General features: G+C 35.4%; 1 protein-coding gene across 1 annotated transcript in view; it reads left to right on the top strand.

Moving 5' to 3' along the window:
• The window catches only part of LOC103773745 (A disintegrin and metalloproteinase with thrombospondin motifs 6-like), a gene marked incomplete at its 3' end in the record, with an annotated part of 81313 nt that overhangs the window by 57760 nt on the left and 6141 nt on the right, over nt 1-17412 (top strand). Inside the window, exons 9-10 of the mRNA XM_008941126.1 lie at nt 3360-3506; nt 13030-13171. Of these exons, the coding sequence (XP_008939374.1) occupies nt 3360-3506; nt 13030-13171 (289 nt within the window). The remainder of the gene's footprint in view (nt 1-3359; nt 3507-13029; nt 13172-17412) is intronic.

Genomic DNA, 17412 nt, shown 5'->3' with positions numbered 1-17412 from the left:
AAATACTAATCTAGGAAATGCTAGAGGTACTTGCTGAATCTGGTTGTCTTTTCCTCATTCTTCAGTGATAAGTGAGCTTCATATTTGATCAGTAGAACTTCAGCTGCATTGTAGGATCTGACTTTGAACAAGATGTGTTCAAGAAGACATGTGTGTCAAGAACTGTATGTGTTGTACAAGTTGCAGGAAAATACTCCAGTCTGAGAGTATAGGAACGCCTATATAAAATTTCAAAATAGCTTTCAAAAATAGTTGGAACACAACTAGGATTAATTGTACTAACTCCACCTACTGTCAGCTCTCCCGTGAACAGTTCTACAGTTGATGCTGTCATCTTTGTTTTTTCTGTGATGATGATGTCTTACATCTTCAGCTATAGCAGAGCTGACACAACCATCCAAAATCTACAGTGTATGAACACCTCAACACCAGTGAGAAAAAGTGAAGGCTTAGTCCTGCTAGATGCCTAGGATCAACTGAGAACAACACCTTCAATTCAGATCTTAAATTGATTGTGTATTACAAGTAATTCCCTTGGATATTTTTTTTCAGAGATTTTTCAGGTTGCCAAGGAAAAAGCATCTCTCCCATATAAGTGTTAGTAAATAGGGCAGGCATGTAGCACTTGTCAGGTGCGCTGCTTTCTTATTGTATTTTAAGATGTATACAAATTATAGAGAACTTGCAGGTGAGTTTCAGTTATGATTTTAAAGTTATTAGCGTTAGTGTTTTGTACAGCTCTTATGTGTAATGTCGGTGCTCTTTTGGGAAAAAGAGGAGATATATAATCCTTGAAAAAAGAAAACAGCTGTTGGGTTAAACATCTTTTCTTGAGGTGGTAGATAGAAAGTAATTAACAGAAAAACTCCTGTGTCACCTGAGAAGACTTTTCAGTCTCTCCTCACTCAGCTGGTTATTATTTTAAAGACAATTACAGAGATAGTTTTAAACAGGCCTTTTAAGCCAGTGAAAAAAAAAATAGTCTGCATCTGTTTAGTGAGTTTGAAAAAGGTAGCTAAATAGCTCCATGAAGAGTATTCTGTGTTCCTTCCTTTATTCTCTGCCTTCATGCCCCAATCTAAAGGCAAACATGCTTTTGTAAAAAGATGTAGCTTCAGTGTAATGATGGCCAAATATAACCAACACGTTCTGATGGAAATAAAACTGGTACTTTGAACAGAAACATGTTTGTGTCTGCAATGCTAGCTGTAGGAGTGCCAGTCACGGGGCTGGAATGGCATGCTGTCACTGCCATCTTCGGAAAGAGATGACTGTAGTTGCAAAACCCCTTTTCAAGCAACAGAAAAAAATTACCTGCACCTAATGATCAGTTTACTTCTAAATTCAGAAGCAGGGATAAGTAGAAGAGCCTTCTTGGAAGGGAAGAGATGACTTAGGTGAATGGGTATTTATAAAAAATGAGAATACCGTTGGTTCATGAAGAGGCATGGAGTTCCTATGTGCATCAGGAATCTCAGTTTCCATCCACAGACATTCTTTTTATCAGGCATACATTCTGCCACCATCAGCAATGTGATCTTTTTCACAAGGAGAGATGGTAGAAGAAGGAAAACTATTAAAGTATGAGGTTTGTTCTTTTTTTGTAGGTCCCAAAGGGAAAAATTTCATTTCCCAGACAGTTGGAAGCCTGTCATTTTTTTTACAAATGGAATACACTAGTGAGGGGCAAGCTGTGTAACAGTTAAAGTCAGCATGATTCTATTCAGCTCTTTCCCACCTACCCAAATGCCCATTTCTATAAAGGAGCCACTCATAGACATTATTAAAAACTAGGGTTTTCCATTTTAAGACATTGTGCATAGAATCATAGAGTGTTTTTTGTGTGACCTTAAAGATCATCTCAATCCAGCTCCTCTGCCTTGAGGAGGGGCTAGAGCAGGTTGCTCAAAGCCCCATCCAGCTTGGCCTTGAACACTTCCAGGGAGGGGGCATCCACAACTTCTCTGCATAAACTATTACAGTATCTCACCACTCTCACAGTGAAGAACTTCCTTACATGTAATCTAAATCTGCCTTCTTTCAGTTTCAGGCTGTTACCCTTTATACAGAGGCAATTCAAAAGGAAACGTTTCTATTTGAATTACTTATAATTCTAGGAAATTACGGGAGTTGAGAACTAGGTGAATTAAGCACATTTTTCATTGTAAAATTCTGATTCAGTTCATTGTATTGGACATGTAAGTGCTTCACTCCCAGAATATATTCCAGTAATGAAAACTGATCATAATAGTAAGACTAGTCTGAAAGTTTCATTATAACACATACTTTTCTCTGATGAGTTGTTTTTAAAGCTGCATTTTTTATATGTGAGGGGTATTAATCATTTAAATTATAAAATAATCCAAGGTGTCAGTCAGACCTTTGCCATGTGCAAGATACCATATGGCTTTCTGCATTTATGGTACGTCATACACAGAACTAGACACATGCAGACAGTACTATGGACTAGATGTTCTACAGGGAGACATCCCATAGGCAAGGAAGTGACGCTCCTTATTCCTGTTTAGGAATAACAGTAATAATTAAAGGTAGTTGGTAAAGAAAATATTTTCAAATAGATGCTAAGTGAGTTTACTTCTAGTTTTAATTTGATGGTTGTGTTGATGATCTGTGCCTCCAAGGGTGTATTTCAGTAGTGCAGGATTTCTAAGACATGAGGGTTCTTTTGCCATATTGCTTTTTCCAGAGTCATACCATCTTTGTTGAAAGTTAATTGGTTTGTTGCCTGAAAATCTTTGTTGGTTAATTGCCACCCAAAGGTTTCTTACTGTATTTTCTGCTGATTTTTAGTTGTCTTCATTCCAACATTCCAATGACAAAGCACAGCTTCTAGTAGAAGGACTCCAAGTCACTCTGTGAGTGCACACAGAGAGGGGTGTGCATACAGCATGTCTCTGGGAATTGCAAAGCCCATGTGTTCATTGAATTATCATGGGCTACTGTGTGCCTACATTGTACTGTTAGAACAATATCACCTATTCTTTGTTTACTCATCCAGGTGTCAGTGCCATAACGTATATTCCTTATCCAGGTACTATACCAAATGAGGACTGAGTGCTTTATGTTTATCTTGTAATGATAGTGTCCTATTTTCTTAGAAAGCTTTGAAAAAAATAGTAACTTGATGTCAAAAGTCTGTGGGAGGAAAGAAACTTGTGTAGTTGTGTGGTGTTCTGAACAGAACTTCACTGATTGTGATTCTCTACTTAAGAGTTCTGCTGTACTAAGTGTGTTCTTTCAGGCCCAGCGTGATTTCTATGAAGGTGACATTAAGTTTCAGGAGATGTCTGATGCAGTGGAAAAGTAATGAGCTGTTACTCTCCTCCTCTTTTGGACAGTTTTGGTATGAACCATGATGGAATTGGAAATTCCTGTGGGACCAAAGGTCATGAAGCAGCAAAGCTAATGGCAGCTCATATAACAGCGAACACCAACCCTTTCTCCTGGTCAGCCTGCAGTCGGGATTACATCACGAGTTTTTTGGAGTAAGTAACCTCTCAAGAAAAATAATGAGTTTTCAAAAATGAACACCTTTCAGGACAAATATTAGAGATACAGTGAGCAGTTTTGATGGTTTGCATTTTTAGAATGGACAGAAATATAGCAAGTCATTTGAGATTTTTATTTTGTAGAGCACTTCTTCTGTTAATGGCAAAGGCTTCTGCTCCATTCCCGACCTTACAGTTCTCATTTCTAATCTATTCAAAACATTTTGAAGAGTTGATCATATCTCATTACTTCATTAATATGAAGGTGAGAAATTGAGAAAAGTGGAACTTGTCTATGGATGATGGGAACTTTTTTTTTAATATGAGCACAATGTGAGGGAATCTAATGAAAGGGACAAGGTTGTAGAGCTGGTCCTTGTACATTTAATTCTCCAGTTTTTTGTTTTTGTTTTTTCATGAAGTCTTCTCGGTTTTTATCTACCAATGTTCTTCGGTGCCATTGGTGAGAATATAAAGATTTCAGGAGAGGATGGCATAGATCTTGCCTTAAAATTGTCCTAATCTATACTTCTGTGGTGATTTTTATCCAGAAATTTTACTTCTGTGTGAAATTTAAAAAAAGTAAAAAAATGTTAGTCTCAAAAGTGTACTTTTATCAATGTATACTCTGTTATCAAAGATGCATAATGAAGCTTTTGCATGTGATTTACATTATGGAAGACAAACACAGAACTGTGAATTCACTAAGAACAGATTAATAACAGGAATTTTAAAAAATGTGTGAAATGGCCTTTATGGGAGCAATTGGCAGTTAGTTGGTAGATTCTGTGTCATCAATGCACTCACTGCGTTGAGAAATAAAGGTTCAGTAATTCTGACACTTGGTGCTTCAGGAGATGGACTTAAATCTGTGAAGTGGTCTAACCATGAGACTACTAAGAACAGAACAAGATTCTACTCCTTTTTCAAGAATCTAACATCAGAGGAAGGTGCAGTATTCTGAATCTTACCTGAAGGGACCCATCCAGACAGATACATTTTTAGCTTGGTTCAAATGTGGCTTACTACACAATGCAGAGGAGCATTGAATCAACTGAACATTGAAGAGGTGTTTGAGCTCTGCTCAGTGGGCAGAGACAGACAATGTTGGTGCTGCTCAGAGTAAAAACCAAACTTCTCTTCAGTTACTGTATCAGGTTAAAGCATTTTGTATCACCCCACTGAACTGTGCACCCACCCAATTTTATGTATTGGGAGCATTTAAGATGAATGTCTGAACTAAAGCACAGTGAATAAGTCATCCTTACATATATACAGATTTCTCACAATATAAATTGATTTCCTCAGCAGAGTTATGTATTCATTTCTACCATTATATATAAAAAAAATTTCTACCATTATTAAAAAAAATTAGTTTCTACTATTGCTAAAAAAATTACATGGGATAGTTTAATCTCATTACCAATCATTTGTGTTCATTCAATGCTGTTCCCATTAGTAGTCTTTCTAGTATGTCATGCAGCCTAATTTCAACTATGACAAAAAATATGGTTTTTGTATCTCTTCTGAGCAATTTCACAGCTTAGTAGATCTGATTGTAAGCTTAGAGTTCAGGTGTTCTCTTGTAGCATTTGGGGATTTGTTTCTTGCTGCTACAGTTCTGCTCTTCTTTGTTTCTCTCCTCTGAACTCCATTTTGATCCCTTAATTGTCCTGAAAATAAGTTGTCTGTTGATGAAGACATAATTCAACAGATAGCTAAGAAGTCATTTGTTATTTATGGGTTTAGAGAAAAAAAATGTAAATTCTGTGGCTTGTGTTACGCTGTAATAGAACTGAACATTTGTTCATAATGTTCCTACATTGTTTTAAATTTCAGCCTGAACTAACTTTCTTGTTTCTTCACCTGATACAAATGCAGTTATCTTCCAAATTTTTTAATGCCAGTTAAAAACATTTTTAGCTTTGGCATTTCTACTTTGTGTTTAATTTAAAAATTAATTTTATTATTTCCTGTCAGCATCTCAATTGTTCTCTTCCATTCCCTACATTTGATTCATCATTAAGTTTTATTTTTAAGTCTGTGGGATGCCAGTGAATCTGTAATTATATTAGCATAAAGTCAGGATAGTACTCTGGTGAATCTGTTCCCATAGTTCTAATCTCTTCAGGTTTTCTGAGATACTGCTCTATTATTGCCAGTGTTTGCAGCCTTACTTGAATTACTACCATCTGTGAATTTCATTAAAAAATCATTACTGAAGATACAAAGTGGTACTTGAGCTAGAGTAAAACAAAAATCTACACATAGCAGTGTCAGTAATAAATTATCTTTTATAATATTTTAGCTGTATTTTTGTAACCCAGAATGTAGATATTTTTTTCAAAGTCACCTTGGATAAACAGTATTTTATGCATTGCAGTTATGAATAGATTTTCCATTTGTGTAGGACACTGTGTTTAAATAATGTACTGAGCCAAACATAACTTCTCCATCTACTAATTTTGCAGTCTGTTTTCTAAGATGTCAGATTTCTCCAACATGATCTGTTTATTATAAAACTATGCTTCCTATTGTTTGTGGTCCAAATATCCTAGAAATGAATTGATTTTTTTTTTTCTGAAAATACTTGTTTTATTATTTTATAAAGTAGAGTAGTCTGTAAAACTGCAAGGTTATTTTCACCAGTTCTAGTTTTCCCTAAATTTTCCTGTCATTTCCTCAATGACAACAGGAAGCTGTTAGCAGAGCTACATTGGCAGGAAACCTCTCCTTAAAGCAGAATAGCTTTCAGAGCAAGCGGTTTTCTGTTGCAGGTAAAGATCAGTGAGGAAGAGGAGTAGCAAATTTCATATTGTAGCAATTCCCTGGCTGCTTCTATAAGAGCAGAACAGTCTGCATCCAGACAGGAAAAATGATTCTGTTTTTTTTCCTAATACATCTTCATAACTTAGCAACAGATGAGGAAATGCTGATTTAGTGCTTTAATGGCAAAGCTTCAAAATGTCCTCTGTGTCTCCAGGTGTTTCTGCCTGCTTTCTTTCCATTTTTTTTTTCTCAAGAAAGGTAAAAAAGTGGAGACAGGACACAGTAGGCTGCAGACAAGGTAGACAAGTTGGGGTTTTTTTTGGTGCTGAATGATTATGGCTAGTTATGATTAATGTAGCTATGTCTAACAAGAAAGATAGAATATGATGGGATGAAATGCACATACCCAAGCAGAAACATAATGCCATGAGTCTCTAATACATACCACAACAACTTTTACATTTATTGGCTTAGATCTGGATACAAGTTGGAAGGAGCTGTGATGATACCAGGGTAATGCAGCTGGAATGATTTGCACCAGAAGCTCATTATGTGTTCGTAGTATTATATGGCAAAGTAGATTAACGTGGATTTAGCAATTCACCAGGTTGGGTCATTACTTGCTCCAGCAGTTTTGCACCATGTAGCATTTTGCAGTGTAGATTCCACATTATCTGTTATCATTGGGCAGAAGCATTTTGAAACATAAGTCATCCTGGTGACACTCAGAGTAGAGCCTCACCTTCATTCTTCTCTTCTTCAAGATTTCCTTAAAACTACAGCCTAAAATAAATTTTCCAGAGTGAGGCTACTGAGGATTAACAATTAAGTATCACTTGGAAGGTATCAGTGCAGTCAGGCACTAGTTGGGAAAGCATTTTATTTTGTGGGATGGGTGGCTAGAGGCTGAATATGGCTCAGAGGATGACAGTAGGCAAAGTAAAGCTATGCATTGCTAATAGATCTATCAAAACTCTCAAGAAGGGTGGCCAGCCAGCACGGGCTCTGAAATGGCCAAAGAAAATATTTTTTTTTCTGGGAAAAACATTCCTTCTAGCACATAGTAGCTGTTGTCTGTCAAGCTTTATATTGCAGTGGAAGATTGACTGATTATCAACTGACTTTTTCATAGGTGCTTTACAGTGGCTTAGAATTTCACTAACTTTTTATGGAATTAAATGCAGAAATACTCACGGAGAATTGAAGGGTTGAAAGCTGTGTCAGAGAACCAAGATTCCTGTGAGAGGAGTAGAAACCCTTAATATCTCTCTGTAGGAGAAATGAACCAAGCCTAAGAATACTATTTGTGACTGAAAACCGAAGAGTATGAATTTTGTTCTGTGCAGCATGTGTGTATACCTATATAAATATGTAACATGCAAGTTTCATTATATCCAGCATGTTTATATAGTGTGCCTATAGACCCATCCAAGATACCTAGACATAAGGAAGAGAACGTTCTGCTTAAAATTCTTTCTTAAAATACTTTTATGTTTGTAATAACAGAATCTGGGTGATTTCTGAGATCATAGTTTGTTAATCTTGTCAGTGTTGGATAGGAGAAGGTGTTAGAAACAGCCAGGTGGCCAAGTCTGCCTTTCAAAGGCTGGATTGTCATTTGAAGATGAATGGTGAACAACTAAGAGATTTTAAACTATTTGAGTATGTAAGATCTATCACAGGAAAATCTTGGAGAGTCTCTAGGATTGCCATATAGCAGGACTGAGATCTGAGATTACACCTTTCTAACTCTGGAATGGAGCCTAAAGTACATTAGTCCAGGCAAGCCCATGTAGACAATATAAAAACATCATGCAATGTTTGGGCCCTGGTATTGTCTACCTAAGAATCTTGAACATACAAGTGGATATACAAGATAAATATAGGATACATTTATATATGTCTCATATGCTGTCTATGTCTGATTGATCCCTGGTACTCCAGAAATCTAAATTAACTTAATAAAAAAGTACAAGCCAAGACTAGGTCACATCAATCATGTCAAAATCTCGTCTCTCTATAAATCATTTCAGAAAATCTACATTCAGTATTATCTGTTGACCTACACTTCAGATTATAATTTGTTTGGTTTTTCTTTAAAGTTTACTAGAATTTTTTATTTTTAGCTAACAGCTAATTAATCAAAAAACGTGTCCCAAATTACTGTAGATTTCTGAAACTTTGCAAGTTGTGTTTTGCTTCAGAGGCCATCTCTTTAAAAAGACCCAAGAGCTTCTGTAATCATGGGCTGGATATATGTTTGTGACTGTTCACTCTGCACATATTACTGTTTGTATGCCTCTTGGGTTATTTAAATTTAATGAAATTGTAAAGGGAAGAATTTGCAGCAGATTCCCATTAACATATTTGTACAATGTTTGATGAAATCAATATAGAACAAGTATTTTTATCCAGCCCAGTATTTGATAGTTTAATATCTTGGAAGTTCTCAGGGACAGATAGCAATAGATTTTGGTAGGTGGATGATTTTGACAGATTGACCAATAGATTTTCCTAATATGGCTTCTGGATAATTATTCAAATGAATAAAAGAACGCTTTGGAACACGACCATATTGTGGAGGAAAGCATGCATTAGAGAAACAGCACGTTATCTGCTACCAATAGTAGTCTCTCAATCTCAACAGAAAAATAGAGTATTATCAAAATATGTGCAAAATTAAAGAGTCTTTGCTGTTAAATAGAATGTAAGACACAGAGCCAGCCTTGCATAAAAGATTGGAAGAAGTAGAATGTGTCAAGGGAGTGAGTGGTAATTTCCTAATGTTCAAGAATGTTTTCATTTAGTAATTCCATTCTGTTTCGTTTTAATTTTAAACATACTACTCCAAATCATACTTCCATTACTTATGCACTGATTCTGCAAATATTTATGTTGTTTTCTGTGGACTCTTGAGCAATCTGCAGAGTTTATTCATTAATACCAAGTTAAACAGCTTTTGTAACCTGTGCAGAAATATATCCTGATGCTTTCTGAAAATCCTGAGTTTTTTCACTCAGGAAAAGTATGTAACCAATATGGTGTAAGGATTCTGTTAGCATCCAAATGTTACATGCATGCATGTAAATATTCATGGTTTTATATGTATCTGTATGCATAAAATTCTCTGTCTTTATAATTAATAAATGTTACTATTGTCTTTACACATATTTTTATAGGTAATTTGATAACAGATTTAAATAAATTATTATGCGTACTGTATTTATGTATATGATTGCTTAGCTGTAACAGGTAATTACAAATATTTATAATCTCATTTATGATTGTAGGTCATAGCTTGCATTATAGTCCACATTGATGATGATGATGATGATGATGATGATGATGATGATGATGATGAACGAGCCAGTTCTCTAATATTCAAAACCTGTTTTTCAGTGCTAGTGTTCTGGGCTATTTTCTTTAACCATTGAAGGATATCTATGTTGCTGAGATATTTGGGCGTATAGAGTTTGCTGAGATATTTGGGAACAGGAGCAAAAATCCCAAAAGGCTGACATCCATGGTTTTTGCTTTTTCACTTTACTGGCCTTGGCTAAAACGGGGATGTGTTACAGAAGAGATGATCCGCAGTTTTGCGTCGTTTATTCTGTAAAGGTTCTAATGCCGAATCCCTGGCTGCTGTTGTTTTGATCAAGCATTTGGCAGCGATAGCGTATCTGAGATCTTAAGGTTTCAGAGAATGCTCTAGTAGCCTTGGTACCCTTCCAAACTGAAGGTTAATCTGCTATCCTGTGATATCAAAATCAAAACACTGTTTAAATTATATTGTAGTGTGTTTATCTCTCAAGACACTACACTGGAATACTGGGATGAAGTGACATAAAGCTTAGCTATTTTATAATTGAAACCAGTCCCACTATGTCCCGTAAGTCCTCGTGAAATTCATGTGAAATTAGGAAAACAATGTCTTTGAGTACTAGTAGTATCTTGTGGAGTAAATAGGTCTTAGCTATGAGTCTGCCATCATATTATTTCTGTTGCATACACTAAAGATTTATCCACTCGCTATTCAAACATGTAAACGCTCTGCAGGGTTCTTTTTATATGCTTCCTATGGAAGATAAAATTAAAAAGCACAGAAGCGATTGTGAGTTGAAATTCTCAAAAATTGCAGAGATTAAGATATTTCGGCATTCTTTTCCTTCCTGCTGTCTTTTTCACATCTACACAAAAGACTGTTTTAGGCCTGATTGATAGTAACTATTAGATCTCTGTTTATGAAGTGCTGTGATACAGTTATTCATCTTGCACCCATTTGGTTCATTCTCCTAGATTTAGCAGGTTGCTTTCCACAAATATCTGGATTTTCCTTTGGTTGATCGAAGAGAAAGGGAGAACAACAGGGACACAGACTCAAGAATATGACACTATTCCTGTGTCCTGTAGATGTTGTCTGGAAAGACTGTGGTCCTCAGCCTTTATTCATCCCTTACACAGCTTTGGTGAGACCTTTCATTACCAGTGGAAAGGCCCTGTTTTTATTAATGTATTTTACAACACAAGTTACTTCTTCTCCAAAATACTTAAGTTCACATAGTACAGTGTGAAGTTCTCACAATAAGTTTGTAAAAAGTGTAAATGTTGTTCAACTCATTAAGAGAAATGATAGAACTGAAGGAAGGCAACAAATTTTCAGTGTGAGAAGTAGTGATCTAATGTAGCTAGCAAATGAGTGACAGCCTAGTATTAATTTTTTACCTTTTTATCACTACCAACAGCATAAAATCCTGTCACTAGAGCAGAAGAGGCATATTTTTGTATTTACTGCAGAGACTTTAAGTTACATTTCTGCAATTATATCTCTTGGAGTAGGTATAGGTTTTAATTTACAAGTTCAGTGGAAGATTTAGATCTAATTCTGTAATCTAATCTGTGAAGGGGTACACAGGCCTATGGGAAGAGTAACCAAAAGTAATGAGTGTTGCTAAATGTTGGGCTTTGTCTGTCTGTTTACAGACTGCAGTTTTCAGACCAGACTCTGTGGTAGTGGAATTTATGTAAATGTTCTCATCATATGCAATACTAGCTCAAGCTGATGTCAAATGCTAAACTTCCCACTGCTTGTTTAAGCAAAGTTCCTATCTGCAGTTTAGTCCGGACAATGCATTAAAATCAGATTGTGTTTGAGTTATTTTCAGACTGGAATTATTAACATATACTCCTCATACATGCAAAATACAACACTGAAATATTTCAGAAGGATGTAGGGTAGTTTCACAGCTTCTGCTGTTAGAAAAGATGAAGTAGTGCAAAAATTAAAACAGGAATAAAAGGGCAAGCACACTATTTTTTATGCCAGAGTCACACAGTTGATATTTCAAAGGTAGGTTTCAGCTGTGGGGTGTGTGTGCATGCATGTGCGGGTGAATTGGACTACTTTTCGTTGGATTAGTAACCAAATAAAATCTTTTCTGTTTTCACTATGTTATTACCTTAGTTGCTCTTTGCCTTCTTCTGAAATGGTTTACAGTTGTTTGTTTTTTTCAAAGGATTTATTTTAGTACATCAAATAATTGAATAAAATAGGGTTAAAATGAGAATATAAAAGATGTAGTTAAAGGAGGCTTTTTGCTCTTTTTTTATTTGTACATGAGAAGTATAGAAAATTTGAGATCTCCAAAAAAGTGTAGAACATTCAATTCTGAAATTATGTTCTTTTGGCAAGGTGCATGGAAAAGATTTGGAAAAAAACCCATAAGTGCTGGCAAAATTTGTAGGAATGATGGAAAAAAATTTTGTTGGCATAAGAATTCTTTAAAAATCCTCACTTATTCACATGTGAAATGAAAGTAAAAAAGCGTCTGTCCTCTTTTATGCACGCTGACTAAATAAAACTGAATAATTATATTCAACAAAGTATGAAGTTTTCTAAGCAGAACTCTGCATTCAGCTTTCTTTGTTATTTATTTTACTACATTAAAATATTGTGGTTGAACACGGGCATATTTTGGAAAAAAAAACACGAACCACCAAACAAAACTGAATATAAAAGAAGAAAATATTAAAGTTTTCAAGTGTGATTATGTTACTTCTAACATGAAATTTTAAAGACAAAATATTAGTAATACAACAGAAAAGATCTTGGAACCATACAGATTTTTTTTCATTCACCGTAATACAGCTACATTTAAAGATCCTGCAGAATTTTTACTACTGTAAATAATTTGTTCACTCAGAAGGAGAATGTGCATGTTAAGGTGCTAAATCTATAAACATAGTCATATTCGAATTTAAATGTGTTTTACTTTGGGATAAAGCAGTTGAGCTGTGTGTATATGTAAGATTGCACTTAGCTTTTTGAAGGATCGAAAGGGTCACTAAGAGTTTTAAACTGGATTTCGTTTATTTGCTTCATTTGTTTATTTTTCAGTCCATGACTAAATGTATCTATTCTTCAGTGAAAACAAATAGGAATCTTAAAACAAAAATGAAAATCAGTCTTGTGTGGCTCAGAAATTATCATACTTTAAAAATGATAACATATGAAATCTATTTCACAATCTAAAATAAATATGTTAAGAATAATGATGAAAAATATTTTAATCTCTTAATTCCCTCTGATTATTTTTTCTGTTTACTATGGGTGTATCATCCTACTGTTTGTGTATTGCCATCATATCTGTTTGACACCCAGTGCTGTTAAAAGTAAGAACTAGATACGTGATATCATTACGGTGATTTACAGTCAGTAGAATTCCTAATTGATTTGGTCCTTTATGTTGAACAGTTCGGGCCGTGGTACTTGCCTTGATAATGAGCCTCCCAAGCGTGACTTTCTTTACCCAGCTGTGGCCCCAGGTCAGGTGTATGATGCTGATGAGCAGTGTCGCTTCCAGTATGGAGCAACATCCCGCCAGTGTAAATATGGGGTAAGAAGTCTTAATCCTTATGCTGAGTGTTCTGCTTAGTCAATTGTATATATTCCTTTAAAACGTAAATCGTTAGTTAGATGCAGTAGTGGGTTACAGATTTCCCATAGCATGCCTGATGCCATTGTGTGCAGGCAAAATGTACATTTTAATCCTTATGCTGCATCTTTTGCTTGAGTCATTTGTGTGTACTGTACACCAAAGTGTGTGGGTTATAGTGAGCTGGTGAAAACATTCTTTAATTTTAGGAAAAAAAGGAGCCCAGAACGCTTGATCCTGCTCCTTGTAAAGTGTACTACAAAATTTTCCCCAATTTCAGTAAAACAAGATCAGGTTCATGCTCCATTAGTCTTGAAACTTGTAAATCTCTTGTGTTGGATTTAAATTCTCAATTCAAAGCTACGTTTTGAAATTACTTTTGTACTTGTTTTTTTTCTGACACTGAGTTTATTGTTTCTCACATCGTTCAGATCTTTTTTTGGGAAGATGAATTATGGTTATAGGAAGAGAGGAACATGAAGCTAGATAGCTGAGTAGAATACCGAATAGCTAAGTACTAGTAAAGCTTTGGCTGCAAATACCAGTGTGCAATAATGAAGTTAAAGAAATTTGCAGTGGAAATAAAAAACCTGCGTACTTAGCCCATTATGCCATAAATTGATAACTATCTACTAAAAATCTTGCAGCCCAAAGGATGCGTTCTGCTATGCTTATTATCAAATAATTGTCTGAAATTAATTAAGTCAACCTTCTAAATGTATCTAGTGATTTAAAGGTAAATAGTTTTAATGATATTTTAATTTTTAGATTATTCAAATGAAATAATGTCATCATTGAATTTGTACTTTATTTACTTCTTTAAAGGCTAGCTATAAAGAAAGTCTATTTTTAATATCTGTGGGGTGCTAAATGCAGTATTATTCTTGGGATGCCTCTTTGGCAGACTGCATTATGCAAAAGGATTTAAAAGCTGTTTGCAGCTGGCTGGCTAGTTCCCTGGGTCTTTTACTTCTGATCCCTCATCAAATCTCTTTTGGCCTTTATTGTTCCTCTTTAAGTTCTCACTTCCCACCACTGTTCTTTAAGGGCCCTGTTTCCTGTCACTACATCTAAGTCATACCTTTTTTTTTTTTTTCCTTTTTTGTTACAAATTCTCACCCCATGCGCTCTTTTATTTTCAGAATAAGGAAATCTGCAGGTATTTAATCCGTGATTTATAGTATAGCCTTTGGAGATATACTGCATTTTAAATTAAACTGGAAAGTTAATAATGTGTAAAAACTGGCTGTTCCATATGCATGTTATTTTTTTCAGATGCTGTTAAACTATGTAATCATTGTTGTGATGATCATGCTGCAAAGTACACTTTCTTAAACTGGTTTCTAAACCACAGACAATTGGAAGTAGTGAGAATGTGTGGGCAATCTTGGCTTTCTGCCTTTTGCTTTCTTTTTGTTTTATAGCTTTTGTTGAGGTTCCCTTACAGTTACAAAAAGGTTGACACTTAATTGGGGCTGTAGTTAAAAGAAGTTGTCTTCCTGTGACATTACAAGTTCTCAAGATTGATACAGTGTATTGAATTCCATCAGTGTGCCAGTAGTGTTAGCATGACTCAGGAGTGTCCCATAGCAAACCCTCTGTTTTTAATAATAGGATTCAGGCTGCATATATTGATACAACAGGTTATTGTAGAATTCTGGTGATATCCACTCCTAAGAAGTTATATGCATTTAAAATTACATCTACATTTAAAAATATTATCCATTATGGCCATAGTGTTCTGAAAATGCAGTCACATGATGTTTGTGATTTTTCAGATTTAAAGTTAAAATTTTGAAGAGATTGAAGAAAAGTCTTTGGCAACTGGTAGTGCAGATTGGGAAGGAGGATCTATTCATATATGCAAGGGTTTTTAGAACTGAGTGGTGGAACCCGGTCTAAATACCAGCACAAGCAACGCTGAATACTCTGCTCAACCCTTTCATTACCAAAAGTAAACAGTCAGTGCTTTGGATATTCCTACCTGATGTTCTACATGAAGGTGCCATTGTTCATTGATCTTATTCTAACAGACATATGCAATGGAACGGAAAAACACAGTAAAAATCCCTGATTCACCATGGACCTAGACTGTATACTAACTTCTTCCTTGCACTTTGTTTAGCCCTTTTTATTTCAAGTGCCTGGTAAAAAAGGGGTGGAGCAGGATTTCCAGTGCAGGGTTTAGTGACATGGAAGGAAATAAATTCTAAACCAAAGGAAAATCTCAAAGAAAATTGCCTTTTTTGTTAGCTCGTGTTCTTTACTGATCTGTGATGGTGAGACATGACAAGAGGAGAAACAGTTGAACTCTAAATCAAAGGCTAAAAAATTACCAGTCTCCTTTGGGGACTTGCGTAGCCATTGAGATAGTGAGTGTTTTAAAGTTGGAAAATCTTCATGTTCTTTCTTCTTTGGAATTCTGTCATAGTACCTTACTCATCTTGAGAAAAATTATCTCTTTCAACTATATGGCTTTAATGCTAATCTGTATTCATTGTCTTTTCTCCAATGTTTCCTCATCCATTCCCTCTGTATGATTATTTTAAATTTTTTGTTGATCCTAGATCACATCCGAATCCTGCAAATAATTTTTCACATTTTAGTACCTGAAGCATTTCTTATTTAGGAGCTTGAAGTTAAATACATGGAGAGGTGTTTGACAATTAAGGCATCAGAACTAAAGTAGCAAAGGAGCTGGGAATTTCTGCCTTCTATTTGTGTGTTTACTGACAAGGAGCCATTTTGACCTTAAAAGGAGCTCTTTGGTAGTTGTTTTGATACAAAGTACTAGACCTAATTAAGCTGTTTAATAACTCGTGGACAAAACTGTTCCAGCAAAAGCATCGTGGCTCTGGGTCAGATTTTCCTGTACTGTCCAGCACATTAAGTTGGTCAAGAATTCAAAGTGCTACTTTAGCTCTTTGAGCTGAGAAAATAAAACTACTTTAGCAAGTAGACAGTGATCTTTCTCATGTTACATACTATACTTTTTTACCGTTTCTGATACAGGGGCAATTTTGGAGCATTTAAGAGAAGAAATAGTTACTTGGAATAAAGAATTGAGAAGCAGTGTCTCAAGTGACTTAAAATATTTCTATTAAAAAATTCAAAGTATTAATTTTAAATATTGCTCTTTATTAAAATTGTAAAAATATAAATTTTTAGTGTGGACTTCCAGGTTAAGGAGAATATTAAATTTATGACTTACAGTGAACCAAATTCCAATGGTGGAAATATCACCAGTGTAATTACCCCCTTAACCTTTGAGCATCTGCCTCGTAGCAATTGGCTGTTGGCTGTTTTTGGGTTAACTCAGGAAAAATTCCAGTCTTGACTTTGAATTTCTCTGTTTTATGAGTTGAAGTAATACCTGGAATATGCCTGATGGTAACTTACAGATTTTGTGGTTCAAAATAATGCTTTGCTTTAGAGCTGGTCCCCACATTTTTAGCACAGAGGCTAAAACCTCAGACATTTTAATAGAAGTTAATGCTTTATGCATATGGTTGATATTGCTGTGGTGCATTTTATGACCCGTGAAGCTGTTGGCTGCTAGCATGAGCTTCAGAGATAGTGCATAGAATTATTTGAGTTGGGTTGTGTTTTTTGGTGTTGGGGTTTGGGAGAGTTTGTTGTTGTTATTTTGTTTTGTTTTGTTTTGTTTTTCATTTTATGCTTTTCCAGCATCATTGGTATCAGGAAATATTTTGAGTAGGGGCAAGAGGGGGCAAAATCCCCTTCCCTTTGAATATATGGCTTCATTTAAATCAGTAGGACCACTTTTTCACACTAGTGTATTTCACACTAGAGTTTAACACATCAGGTAATGCATTTTAGCTGATGACAGGTAGCTCTCTTCTTCATCATGGTCTTATGTTTGCAATTAAATTCTCCAGTTAGCTTGCCAACAAAAATAGCTTTAAACTCAAATACTGGTTTTTATTCACATTTGTTACTGCATTTTGGAGGTAGAGTTCAAGCCATGAACTTACTGCTTGTAAACAGTAAGGATGCAGTTATATTCTCAGAATGAGGAATCCTCCCACTGCCTTCAGTAACTCCCTTGTGTTATTCAATAACTCCCTTGCATTAGTTCTCTCTAGGAAGTTTTTAATGAGTTATGGGGCATGGCAATAAAGTTAATTACCGTTAATGGAAAGTTGCTTCAAAGTAATTGGTTACAGAAGTATAGGACATAC

Source organism: Merops nubicus, unplaced genomic scaffold (assembly GCF_000691845.1).
Source record: "Merops nubicus isolate BGI_N331 unplaced genomic scaffold, ASM69184v1 scaffold9710, whole genome shotgun sequence".
In the NCBI taxonomy this organism is placed as follows: Eukaryota; Metazoa; Chordata; class Aves; order Coraciiformes; family Meropidae; genus Merops; species Merops nubicus.
This window is presented reverse-complemented; position numbering and strand designations above follow the sequence as displayed.